Below are 12,723 nucleotides of genomic sequence, written 5' to 3'. Positions count from 1 at the left end.
TAATAGCAAAAAATAATTTATAATAATAATAATTTATAATAATTGTTATTTTATAATAATAAATAATTTATAATAATTATTATTTTATAATAATAAATTATTTATAATAATAAATTATTTATAATAATTATTATTTTATAATAATAAATTATTTATAATAATTATTATTTTATAATAATAAATAATTTATAATAATTATTATTTTATAATAATAAATAATTTATAATAATTATATATTTATATAATAATAAATAATTTCTAATAATAAATAATTATAAAAATAAATAATTTATAATAAAAAATAAGTTATAATAAAAAATAATTTATAATAGTAGATATTTTATAATAATAAATAATTAATAATACAATATATAATTAATTATAAATAATAAATAAAAAATGGGTAAAAAATTGATTACAGTAAACATTGGTACCATGATATCTGTTTAGTCGTTTAAGACCGATCATAGTAATTTAACTTTACATTTACTTGGCACTTTTTGCAATTGTACTTTGAACTCAACGCTCACCAAGCAGCAGTATAAGCAGAAGCATCGTCCGCGGCTGCTACAGCATCTGCGACTTTTAAATTGCCGTTGCAACAGCACTAACAGCTTAATGCATCATTGGAAATTTTGTCTGGCAGTATCCTATGAAGAGTAGTCAACATAAGACTACAAATAAAAAAATATTTTCGTTGTTTTGTGGTTTTTTTGTTTGGTAAGGAAAACGTGAGCTTCCATTGCCGTATTGTAACCAAACTAGCATGCTCTACTTCGTGCATGCTACGTTGCCTATAATATGTAATGCTGCAGTTTGTAGCAGAAAGATATCATCTCTGTCTGTTTGTCTCTACGTTTACTTATTAGTAGATTGATGCAAACCATATCCGTCTTTTCTTGTATTGTAATGGTGCATTTTGTATGCAGTTTTTTACGTACATATTTATATCATTATTTTGTTTTTTTTTTTTTACAATTTTTTCACAGTCTTATTTTTATTTCTTGAAAAAAATTTTTTGTTTTTATTTTTCGTACTTATTGTACATTTGAGTATGGCGACAAAAACATTGTTGTTGTTTATGATGATGTTGGCTTGTGATTTTTTGGAGCTTTGCTGGTTTCTTATTCTTACATTTGCAGCAAGATGAATGTGCATTGAACCTCCAAACAATTCGTTGTCTTCTTACTGCTTGCTATTTCCATTGATGGTTTTTCCTTACAGTTCTTTGCTTGCTTGCTTGCGTTCATCCATCGTATTGCTCGCTCTTTTTTACCCATTCACATGTTTTATTGTTATTGTTATTGCTGCATTTGGTTTTGGCTTCGAGTTATGCTGTGCTGCACTTATGTTGAATTTGTTGTTGGTTTGCTGGTTTGTTAGTTTGTTGTTTGCCTTTAACCATAATGCAGTCGTGGCGTTGTTGTTATTGTTGTTTTTGCTGCTGTCGGTTTTGTAATTACAATGAGTTGTTTGACTGCATTCCATTGAAACTTTCTCACAGTATTCAAAATCCCCCAAGTTGTGTGGTGTGTTACTTACAATGATTTTGTACTTGCTTTGCTATGCTTGATGCAGTTGTTGTTGTTGTTATTGTTATTGTTGCTGTCGGTAGTTCATTGTTTTTGTAGTGCTGCTGTGTGCAGCTTTGTGAAAAAAAAAGTTAACTGGGAACGGTCGGCCGTTCGGTATGTATAGTTTGATTTTAAATCAAGCTTTGCTGGTGTGTTGTTGGTTGGTTCTATGTGGTTAAGTTGATTGTTAACCTAACCAAGTAAAGTCTGCTTGTGCCAAGTTAACGCTACGCAAATGTAAACGTAAAATAATATAATAAAGAAACATATCTTTAAAAATAAAATAAAAAGTATTTTTTCCTTCTTCGAAAGATCACCATATCGACCACCGCAGATCATGAGAGATGTAAAGTATAAATGTTGCTCTTAGGTGCTGTAAGCCATAATAAATGATAATGCCAAATGTTGTTTTATGCTTAACAATTTTACACTTTCAAAAATCAACTGTTAATAATAATTTAAAAATTTTATTCTACTTTTAATTTCTAGTATTTTTTTTTTTTTTTTTTCAATAAAAAGACATTGCTTTACGTACGCTTAATATGAAAAGTTTTTACTTATCTACAATAGATAAAGAGAAATATCCCCTTGATTTTATATTGTAAATATAATAACTTAACGTTTATTCACATAGTAAATTCAATCGTATTCTGGGGATTTAGATTAGAGTGCTGATTAAATCGATTATTAGCAGTTTAAGGGAAACACGCGAGAAACGGAACATACAACTTCATAAGAACAAAATAGTCTTAACCTATTTCGGACCACACGGCTAGTTTTGAATATTTTTTAAAATTTAAAGAATATTTTGTATTTTTTAGGTGATATTTTGTATTTTTCTCATTTACTTGAACTTGTTTTATTTCTGAATATTTCTGAATCTGAAATTGCCTGGTACTTAATGGATTTAAAGAACACTGCGCGCAGTGCATTTTCAGAGTGCTAATTGCGTAAAGAGTAAAGTAGTGTTATTTTTGTCTAGTTTGTTAATTGTTTAGTTAATATTAATTTAGGCTACTCTAGTGTTTTTCTTTAAGTTACAAGAAAAAAAAAAACAAACAAGAAATTCGCTTGTAGTAAATCGGTTTAGCCGTTACCCGGATGAGACACTAACAAAGATTAACTAGTGTCGTGTAAATAGACTCCGCAGTTTTAAATTTTTTTTGGTTTCACATATACTATATAGTAATCTGTAATAAGAACAATTGTTCTTTTGTAAAATAAAGTAATTAAAAGTACTATTAGGTTTTATTTTGAATTTACTTTACTCATAGGAAGCATTTTGCAATCATATTTTTCCACAAATTATTTTAGTAGACAACCCACTGTATCCATTTAACCATTTACTTGATCGAAAGCAATAAACCAATTTCGCATTAATACTTTTTATTACTTATGGAAAGACTTACGATCTTACTTTTGCATAAAATATATAAGTAGCCATCCAACTGTATCCATGATATGAGGGATTAACCGGTTACTTAATCGAATGCAGTAGTTTTATTCCGCATTAAACTTTCTTTAATTTTAAAAGTAATAATAATTTTGCAATCTGTATCCACGTATATGGTGACTTAACCGGTTACTTGATCGAATGCAGTAGTCCTACTCAACTTTTCTAAAATAAACTAATCATTATCTGTTTATAGTTTAAAGTGAATTAATATAAAAATATCAACAACAACCATGAAATCCAACGTTGCCATATTTTATGTTAATTTATTTGAATATTTTATTTTACGCCTACACTAATTACAATTTTTTTATATTGAAGTAATGCCTAAATGAGTTTGCGCTGCAATTCAGTCTTCATAAAACGTTCACTGTGCTCCCATAAAACCAAGTCGACGCCACATTCATTGATTATTTTTTTTAATGCATAAAAATAATTGTTTTTATTTTGCAGACATTCACAAAAGTTCTTCCTTTTTCTTTATGGCAGGATGACGCCATTTAAAAATGCATTCATTTTACAGATTCTGCGCATATCTCGCGTTAAACTTTAAAAATTGCAATGTTATACTTTTTATCCTAGTGTTAATGTAAATTTTCAAACTTTTGACAATAGAATATCAACCCTCTTCTTCTTAAATTAGAAGATGATGAATCAGCTCTCCAAGTGAGTTAATGCATGCAAAAATACGAGTAATAGTAGTGTAAAATGAGTACTATTACTCATGTTTATAGTACTCACTATCGATTGTCTGTTGCGTACTATACTCATTTTCTCAATACGCATGTCCAGTGTAACTAGTGACTAGTAACCACAGATAATTTTTTTTTTGTTTTTCTATTTCTGGAACACATATATTTTTTTAACTTGGGGCAGCTGTCAACGCCATATGCATCCCTAGCTGGTGTCTGATGAAATACACATACAATATTTCACCCCTTAGTAGTATACAATTGTGAGAGAGTTTTCGCAGAGCACACATAAAAGCGTCACAGATACCACCTTGTGCGTCTCAGATATATTTTAAGGGTGTAAATTGTATGCTGTTATGCTGTTCACCCCGAAATAAGTTGCATATATATTTCTGTATACTTTAGTGTATAGTCTGAGCCTATATGGAGAAGGTCATTTACTCGCGAATTAAACATCTTTGGTTTTTCAATAATCATTATACCTTAAAATTAAAATGGTGTTTATAAAATTTCATTAACTTGCAAATGGTAAAGTATTTATAATTAACTGATAATTGTAAAGATAAGATACAGAAATTATTTTTAACTATAAAAGAAATGTTAAAAGAAAATAACGCTTAGTTTATTTTATAAGTATTAAAGAAACATGTGTGTACAAAGTATATAATAGCATTTCTTTCAGCGTACAAAGTGTATTTGGCTTATTTATATATAAACATCACAACAAAACAATAATATACAATAATACATTAATATAATTTATATTATAATTTTAATTAAAGTATAATTAATATTGTATATTATATTATATAATAAAATATATAATATTTGTTATACTTTTTTATAATTATAATATAAATTATATACCAATAAATAAATATTGATATATATAATAAATACATAAATATAATAAAAAATTAAATTAACATTACGTTCTTCAATATATAAAAAGTATAAGGTAATAAAAAAAAACAAAACGTTTCTTATAAAACATAAATTTTTTTGTAATATGTTATTACAATAATAATAATAATAATAGTGGTAATAGTTAATAGTATGTTATAATGTTAATAATTATATAAAAATATAAATAAATCTTTCGTTATATGTTGAAACAAAAATTGTTTTTAAATAATAAAGAAAGTTTCTAAAAAATAGCTCAGAAATAATTGCAAAAGAATATTTCTTTAAAGTAACTATTTGAGCCATAACATATTTCAATACCATTTGATTTTTTATACCTAGGTGAATCTATTCTAGAATCTTCTCTTCCGTTTTCTATATCCTAGAAATTTCTTGAACAATTTATATTACTTTTTTTTGCGGACAACGATCACCAGCGTTAGATCGAGTATTTTCAGATTGGAGTATATATCCGTATATATTTTTGTAACTATAAAATATGTATATTTATATTGTACAATGAATTAAAAAATTAACAATTAAGTTCTGATTTGAAATTATTGACTTAGGAACTGTTAGATGGAGACTTCAATTACTTTTGTGCGAAAATGTCTTATTTGTGGATATTTTAACCCTTTATATGGTTGCACAATAATTAATTTAGCAATACATCACTATTAAATATTTTATCGATTGTTTAAGACATAACAAAACTGATATATGTATATATTCTTACTATTATAATCTGGATTGTGTATATTATTCTTATGAGAATTTTCAACGAAAAGATTGCATATAAAAAATTCTTTGAAATATAAATTTGTCAGCATGACAATATATCTATAAGGGTTGTAATGTTTGTATACTTATCTGAATTGTTCCTAGAAAAACGTGATTATTTTTAAGTAAAAGTTGTCGTTTTCACTTCCGGTTCAAATAATATACTTTGACGTAAGTTAGTAATTTGAAAAGTGTGCAATGCTTTATCTTTACTGAACAATATTCTAATCTCGTTATCTAGTAAAACAGCTGACGTACTTTCATATTATATTAGGTATTTATAGGAATATAGGGACTTGTTACTTTTTGTAGTTTTAAGTGATTACAATTTTTTTTTGTATATTTATCTAAGTTATTTCAATTGTATTTTAATTAATATTTTATGAAAAGCATTTCATGATGACTTTCAATACCTTGTTTTTACTTCTAAATAATAGCAAAAAATATTAATAACAGTATAGATAATTACAGTAATTAGCTTATAATTTGTGTATTTATTTGCAATGGAACTTTGAGGTGTGTTTTTTATTTCATAACAGTATTGTCTTTAAGTCAGAACGTTAAGCGCCAGTATCAGTTGTGGAATTTTATTATACTTAACACATTTCAACATTTAACTTATATCGAAATCGTAGATAATTTTTATTTACTTTTTATTGCAATAATTAAACAATTTCTTGCAATATTAAACGTTTCTTTGTTTTTCCTTACAGTTTTATCGTACATTGACTACAACATCTTTAAAGAAGTTCCGTAAGAACAGTTCACATAGAAATAATCAAAGTCTTATTAAATTGCAACAAGAAAATAAAGAACAAAATGTCTGGAGCAACAGTAACAATACCTTTGGGCACTGGTGTTAACCCATTGTACCAACGCCGTAATAATTTGAACGTAATTGATGAGTACAGGCGAATCAGTGTGGATGTAGTTGATAATAAAACTAACGAGCTATATATTATCCCTCACAAAATGCCAATCTATACAATATCTGATATTTTTAGCCGTGAGGAAGAACGCTTAAAAACTTTTGACAGTTGGCCATTAGAGTGGTTGAATAAAAATCAATTAGCACAGACTGGTATGTTCTTTACTGGTGATTGTGATAAAGTCAAATGTTATTTTTGTGAAGTTGAAATCGGTTGTTGGGAGCGTGACGATGAACCAGTATCAGAACATTTGCGCTGGTCTCCAAATTGTCCATTGCTGCGTCGTCGTACAACAAATAATGAACCAATAGATGCTGAAGCATTAAGTCGTTTGTTGCCACCAGTAAGCTATGATATTTGTGGAGCAAACGATACAACAGAAGTACGATCAGGTTTAAATTCAGATATAAGAAATAGTGAACCAGATGTGCTAACAGCTAATATAAATGTGAACGTTGGTTCCTGCCGTAGTGGTACAAATAATTCCTTTGTGTATCCTGAATATCCAGAATATGCAATCGAAACAGCACGTGTGCGTTCCTTTGCCGAGTGGCCACGCAACATGAAACAAAAGCCTGAAGAACTATCCAGAGCTGGATTTTTCTATACTGGTGTAGGAGATCGTGTGAAATGTTATAGCTGTGGTGGTGGTCTTAAAGATTGGGAAGATAATGACGATCCTTGGGAGCAACATGCTTTATGGTTAAGCAAGTGTAGATTTTTAAAATTAATTAAGGGTCAGTCTTATATCGATAATATAATTGCTAAGTATAAATCAAAAGAAACAGATGAAATTGTAAATGGTGAAGTTCAAAAACCTGAAAGCGTTCCAGAACCATACATGTCGCCCGTATTATTAGGTACGTTAACACCAGCAAGAGCAATGATGGTTGGTGGGGGAAGTAATAATATATATTGTGATTCTATTACGAGTGGTACTTCAGTACAAGCGGTTGCAAATACTACTCCTGAATTGACAGCGGCAACAGTAAGCTTAGATGTGGCTCCTACTTTCGCTACAGCGGATAAAAAAATAAATGCAACTATTCCAGAAGAAAAGCTGTGCAAAATTTGCTACGCTGAAGAGTACAATACAGCGTTTTTACCTTGTGGTCATGTGGTTGCATGCGCCAAGTGTGCATCATCGGTACAAAAATGTCCGATGTGTCGAAAGCCATTTATGGAAGTTACGCGTGTATATTTTTCGTAGGCAGCAGCTGCAACCGGATTGTGTATAAAATTTGGTCTTTAATTCAGCAAAAAATTATATGCAAAATTTTATTAATTTGTAAAATCAAACTATTTTTGTATACTACTAATTTGTTTCGCAAACGTGAATATTATTCTATATATTGCACTGTATTTAAAATATCAAGTATTAATTGTAATAATAATAAAATAAACGCAGAAATAAAACATAAATTCATATTTAACCCTTATAAGTACAATGTATATAACCTGGGAATATTTCTTAATATTAATGCTTATGTTTATAAACAATTAATAAGTTTAAAAAGTGTTTACGGCCAGTTATTGTTTAGATTATAAAAATGAAATGCAAAAGCAAAATTGTTTGAATTGTTTGACCAATAACTGGCCGTTAAGCACTACAAAAAATATAATAACAAATACACCATTTGTAATTTAAATAATTTTATTATATATGCAAATTTGTAAACAGCTATCTTCTTTAAGTTATGTAGTATTAAAAAAAATTATAATGCAAAAATCATAAAAAGAGCAAAAAATGTTAAGTAAAAAATTCTAAAATTTAAACTTCCTTTTAGACTATTAGTTTTATTTTATAAAATATACATTTATTAATTTACATAAGTTTTGAATAAAATATAAATACATAATATTATGTTAAATATAAATTAAAAACAGCAGTGAAATTTCACTTACATACCAAACAATTTTTTTTTTGTTTTTAACTTTAAAATGTTGAAATTGTTTACAAAAATCAAAATTTGCAAATTATCTGCACTTTTTACAGAAAACTCATAAAACGCTTATAATGTATTCGAAAAAGTTATAAAATAAAATGTACCTTCTAACAAATATATATTTACAAATATAATATTGTTTTTAATGATAACCACACGAACCAAAACAATTTTTTTTCTGTCAACTGTTATTATAATTTAATTAATTATATGATTATAATTACTTTCATTAATGTAAGAATTTGGTACCAGACGTATCAGTGCAAAAAACAAATTGAAAAGTGTTTTGGTTTTTAGCAACACAAAGCAAAATAATTAATCTTTTTGAGAGTAAAATATATTAAATTATTATCAAAAACAAAGATAACAAATAAAATTTTGTATATAACAATAAAAAAAAAATTATTTGTGTTTTTTTTGAACTTTGAATAGATTTTATAGGATTACACCTATCTCTAGTCTGGGTCTGTGTAGATTAGTGTAAGGATGTCAAAGACAAAGGTGTAGGTTCGATGCTACTTGAATTAGTATAGGTCAAAGTAAAGATCTAATATAGAACTATAAATAAGAAAGACTCAAAAATACTAGTAATAAGTATGTTCTAATATTAAGTATGTATATTGAAAAATAAAAACAAATGAACGACATAGTAAAAAGTAAAACTGCTACTAGAACACATATATACAAATATAATATTGTTTTTAATGGTAACCACGCGAATCAAAACACAAATAGACGTTTTTAAACATGACAATTAGCTGGCAGATACGTATCTGCATACTGACTTAAATTAATGGCGTTTTCGATTGGTAAATCTGGAGTAATTTTTTCAATCAAGATGCTCTTTTAATGCACTTTTGGTGCAAATTTATTTTCGAATGGTAAATCTTGAGTAAAATGTATAACACTCAAGATTAATTTATAACATTCTACATATTTTGTCAGAGTAGCAAGATTACCCTAAAATTAATAATTGATTTATATGATTTGACAGCTAAAATGTGATTTGATTCGATGAATGTATTTGGGAAAATTGTAAATGTTTATTAACATGACTAAAAAAAATGTTAGATTACTCAAAAATGTTCGATTGAACAATAAAATTTGACAGATCAAGAGTAAATCTGGATTAAATCCAGATTTACCAATCGAAAACGCCATAAGGAAAAATAGTTTTTACTGTATGTTATAAGAATGTCGTCTCTTATCCCTAGATGAGAGTGAATGATGCAAACGTGCTTTCGAAAGAGATGCTGTTTCTGCATGAAAGAAGTGTCTTCTCAACACTCAACCTCATTGCAATAAACCCAAGATCGACGTATTAATATAATTAATATATATATATATAGAATTAATATCAAAATAAAATAAAATTAAAACATTAATAAAAAATTAAAAAATAAAAAGCAAAAACTTTTGCTTTTTCATTGTAAATAAATTTTTTATCAAAAGTATTCCTTACAAAGTTAAAGTCCACTGATAAAGTAGAACCACCAACAAATACTCTACACATTTTTCCGCTCTTGATAATAATTTTTGTACTGAATAGAGGTAGTTCACATTATTGAAAACCAAAAATAACAGCAACACTATCTATTAGCAACACAATCTATTGTGCCATTTATGTTCGATCGCACCGTAACACCAGTAGATAGAAAAAAATCAACGGCTTTCTCTCTCTTGAAAGAAAGTATTTATAGTTACTTCAAATAGTGCTTACTGTAGTGGCCATTTGCGATATTGTTAGTCATAGTCTTGCGACAATAGAACCGTTATTTTCTCAGTTATTTTATTTTGTTGTTGTTCTAATATTGCTAGTATTCCTTCTTTATCGGTCCCTCATAGGATGGGTGAGCGGCACTTAATCATCTCTACTCTGGATGGGCTCTGGAACATAGACTCAGTTCTGGAACAATTCTGGAATATTAACTCTGGTATTGTTGTTGAGATTTTGTAATTTATTGTTATTAATAATTAGTTGTTAAATTTTTTTTATCGGGCTTTTGTAGTTAGCTTTCTTCAGTGATGTCCCTTGTTTTTGAAGAGTTGTTATTGATTGTTATTGTTAATATTTTGTCAAAATTTTTTTATTGTGATTTTATAGTTGCGATTTTGTCGCTAGACTATTTGTTTTTTTATTATAACTTTTGTGATGAAGAGTATTCAGGAATCGTTCTTGTTATTTTCTGGTTAATGATAGCTTCTATCTGAGTCCTTGTTATTCCAATATTATAGTTAGAAAATTGAAATGGTGTGTGGATAGTATTGTTTTTTTATTGTTAATTACATTTAACTACATTTCTGAATAGTTATTATTTAGAGTCACAATTTTATTATCGTAGTTGGGGGTTAAGACTTTTCCCCCCATAACAAGTTGATGTGTAGATTCACAGTAGAAGAATATCACCATCGATCTGATCGTATGCGGTGCATATTCTCTATTATATGTGAAAAGAACAGGCACTAAGTTATAAATCATTTTTTGACAATGCAAATATACTGGGTTATAAAAGAATTGATAAAACACTTTGACAATAAGTATTAATTGAAACTTTTAGAGTATTATTAGTGTATGAATAGTTCGAAAATTATAAAAAAATTGAATACTGCCATGTGACAACAATATATCTCGTATGAAAGTTACAAATTAATAATATTAAATTATACTTGTACTTGCATTATCAGATAATGCCGAAGCTTAAGCAATCTAAATTGGTTTTCGATTTGTGAGTATTGATTAGTAAGTTTATTGTTTTTTTTTTCAATTTTTACAATTTTTTTTCCTTATTTTGCTTAAATCTAAGTAATTACTTAGGCCGTGTGCAACTTCGAATAAACTGCACTTATCTAAATATTTATTTATTTATTTATTGCACTTATTTATTATTTTTGGTTAAAAGTTTTTAAATTTATTTGTTTATTTATTAAACATCTTATAAAATTTTCACAATAACAATTTACCTAACTTTTTTCTAATTTGCCCTACTCGAAATTAAGTACTAACATTTGCTGCCATGCCGACATAATTTACTATTTCCCATCAATTCATTCGAACTCGCACACGGTCTTAAGTATTGTTGATTATATTAAATTTATTTACACCTATTAATAAATTTACAATTATTTTGTTTACACAAATTTTCAAAGAGAAGTACTCTGCTATAAACAAAAAAAAAATTCCAATAAATTTGCTGATATTCAGTTGAAGTACAAATCCATAAAATGGAAAAATAACTAAGGCAGGGACCGTGACAGTTATCATTAAAAAAATAAGAATCAACTAATCAAAAATAAATAATCAAACAAAGAGATATAAAACTCAACTGTTCCTAAACTATTATGTAGCATTATACTATTACTGATATAAAATTCAATTTTTAAGTAAATATTAGAAGTTATATGACAAATCTGATATATAGTATAACCCGTTCTATATTTATTTTGAATCAAGTATTTGCTGATTTGCCCACTGTTCTGCTCCCACAACACCAAGATTACATATTCTAGACATGATATAAACTTATCTAACCTATCATAGAGTTCCAACAGGTACACTATCTTTTATTTTGTTTGTAATAAAGATTGACAAATAAAAAAAAGTGCTAAAATAAATAATATATAACTATAGAACAATTGGATCTATTTTGGTTTCGTACCTTGTTACTTTATAATTATTTATATTTATATTTCTATTTCTATTTTATTTACATAATTGTGTTGTATTTGTGATATATAATATAATATTTTAAAAAATTATTTAATTATTAATTTGAATTTATTTAGTTCAATTTTTAATTGTGTTGTGTTTGTGATATATAATATAATATTTTAAAAAATTATTTAATTATTAATTTGAATTTATTTAGTTTAATTCTTAATTGTGTTGTATTTGTGATATATAGTATAATATTTTAAAAAATTATTTAATTATTAATTTGAATTTATTGAGTTTAATTTTTAATTGTGTTGTATTTGTGATATATAGTATAATATTTTAAAAAATTATTTAATTATTAATTTGAATGTATTTAGTTTAATTTTTAATTGTGTTGTATTTGTGATATATAATATAATATTTTAAAAAATTATTTAATTATTAACTTCAGTTTATTTCGTTTAATTTTTAATTTATTGGTTTTCAATGTGTGAGTGTTGTTTTTATGTAATCAATATTAATAATAACTGTTAAGCTATGGTTCTTTTGAAGTATTTTCGATATAGAGGAGGCAGATTATTATTAAAAATTTATTGAAGTTTATTTTGAAAATTGGGATTTTATTTGAGATTCCATCAGAATTGTATGAAATCACATAATAGCATCACTGTTAGCAATAATTAATTATAAAAATCCGTATCATTCTATGACTCATGCACTTAGCTTTAGCGATAATTAAGTAATACTTCTAAATAAATTACTAAACAAGCAACTTTTATATTAAAAAACAA

At 26.7% G+C, this 12,723-nt stretch overlaps 1 protein-coding gene across 4 annotated transcripts in view; it reads left to right on the top strand.

Annotated features, from left to right (window-relative positions):
* The window catches only part of LOC119665838 (death-associated inhibitor of apoptosis 1), a 41,435-nt gene extending 32,774 nt beyond the window's left edge, over window positions 1-8,661 (top strand). For 3 of the 4 annotated variants that reach the window (XM_038075090.1, XM_038075094.1, XM_038075105.1), the window contains exon 2: window positions 6,116-8,661. In XM_038075090.1, coding sequence (XP_037931018.1) covers window positions 6,222-7,541 — 1,320 coding nt within the window. In that variant the 5' untranslated portion in view covers window positions 6,116-6,221 and the 3' untranslated portion in view covers window positions 7,542-8,661. Of the gene's footprint in view, window positions 1-4,648; window positions 4,678-6,115 lie in introns of those variants that run through there. The other variant, XM_038075100.1, reaches the window with a different exon arrangement.
* Window positions 8,662-12,723: the final 4,062 nt, after the last annotated feature.

This window comes from Teleopsis dalmanni, chromosome 1 (genome assembly GCF_002237135.1).
Source record: "Teleopsis dalmanni isolate 2A chromosome 1, ASM223713v2, whole genome shotgun sequence".
NCBI classification, from domain to species: domain Eukaryota; kingdom Metazoa; phylum Arthropoda; class Insecta; order Diptera; family Diopsidae; genus Teleopsis; species Teleopsis dalmanni.
This window is presented reverse-complemented; position numbering and strand designations above follow the sequence as displayed.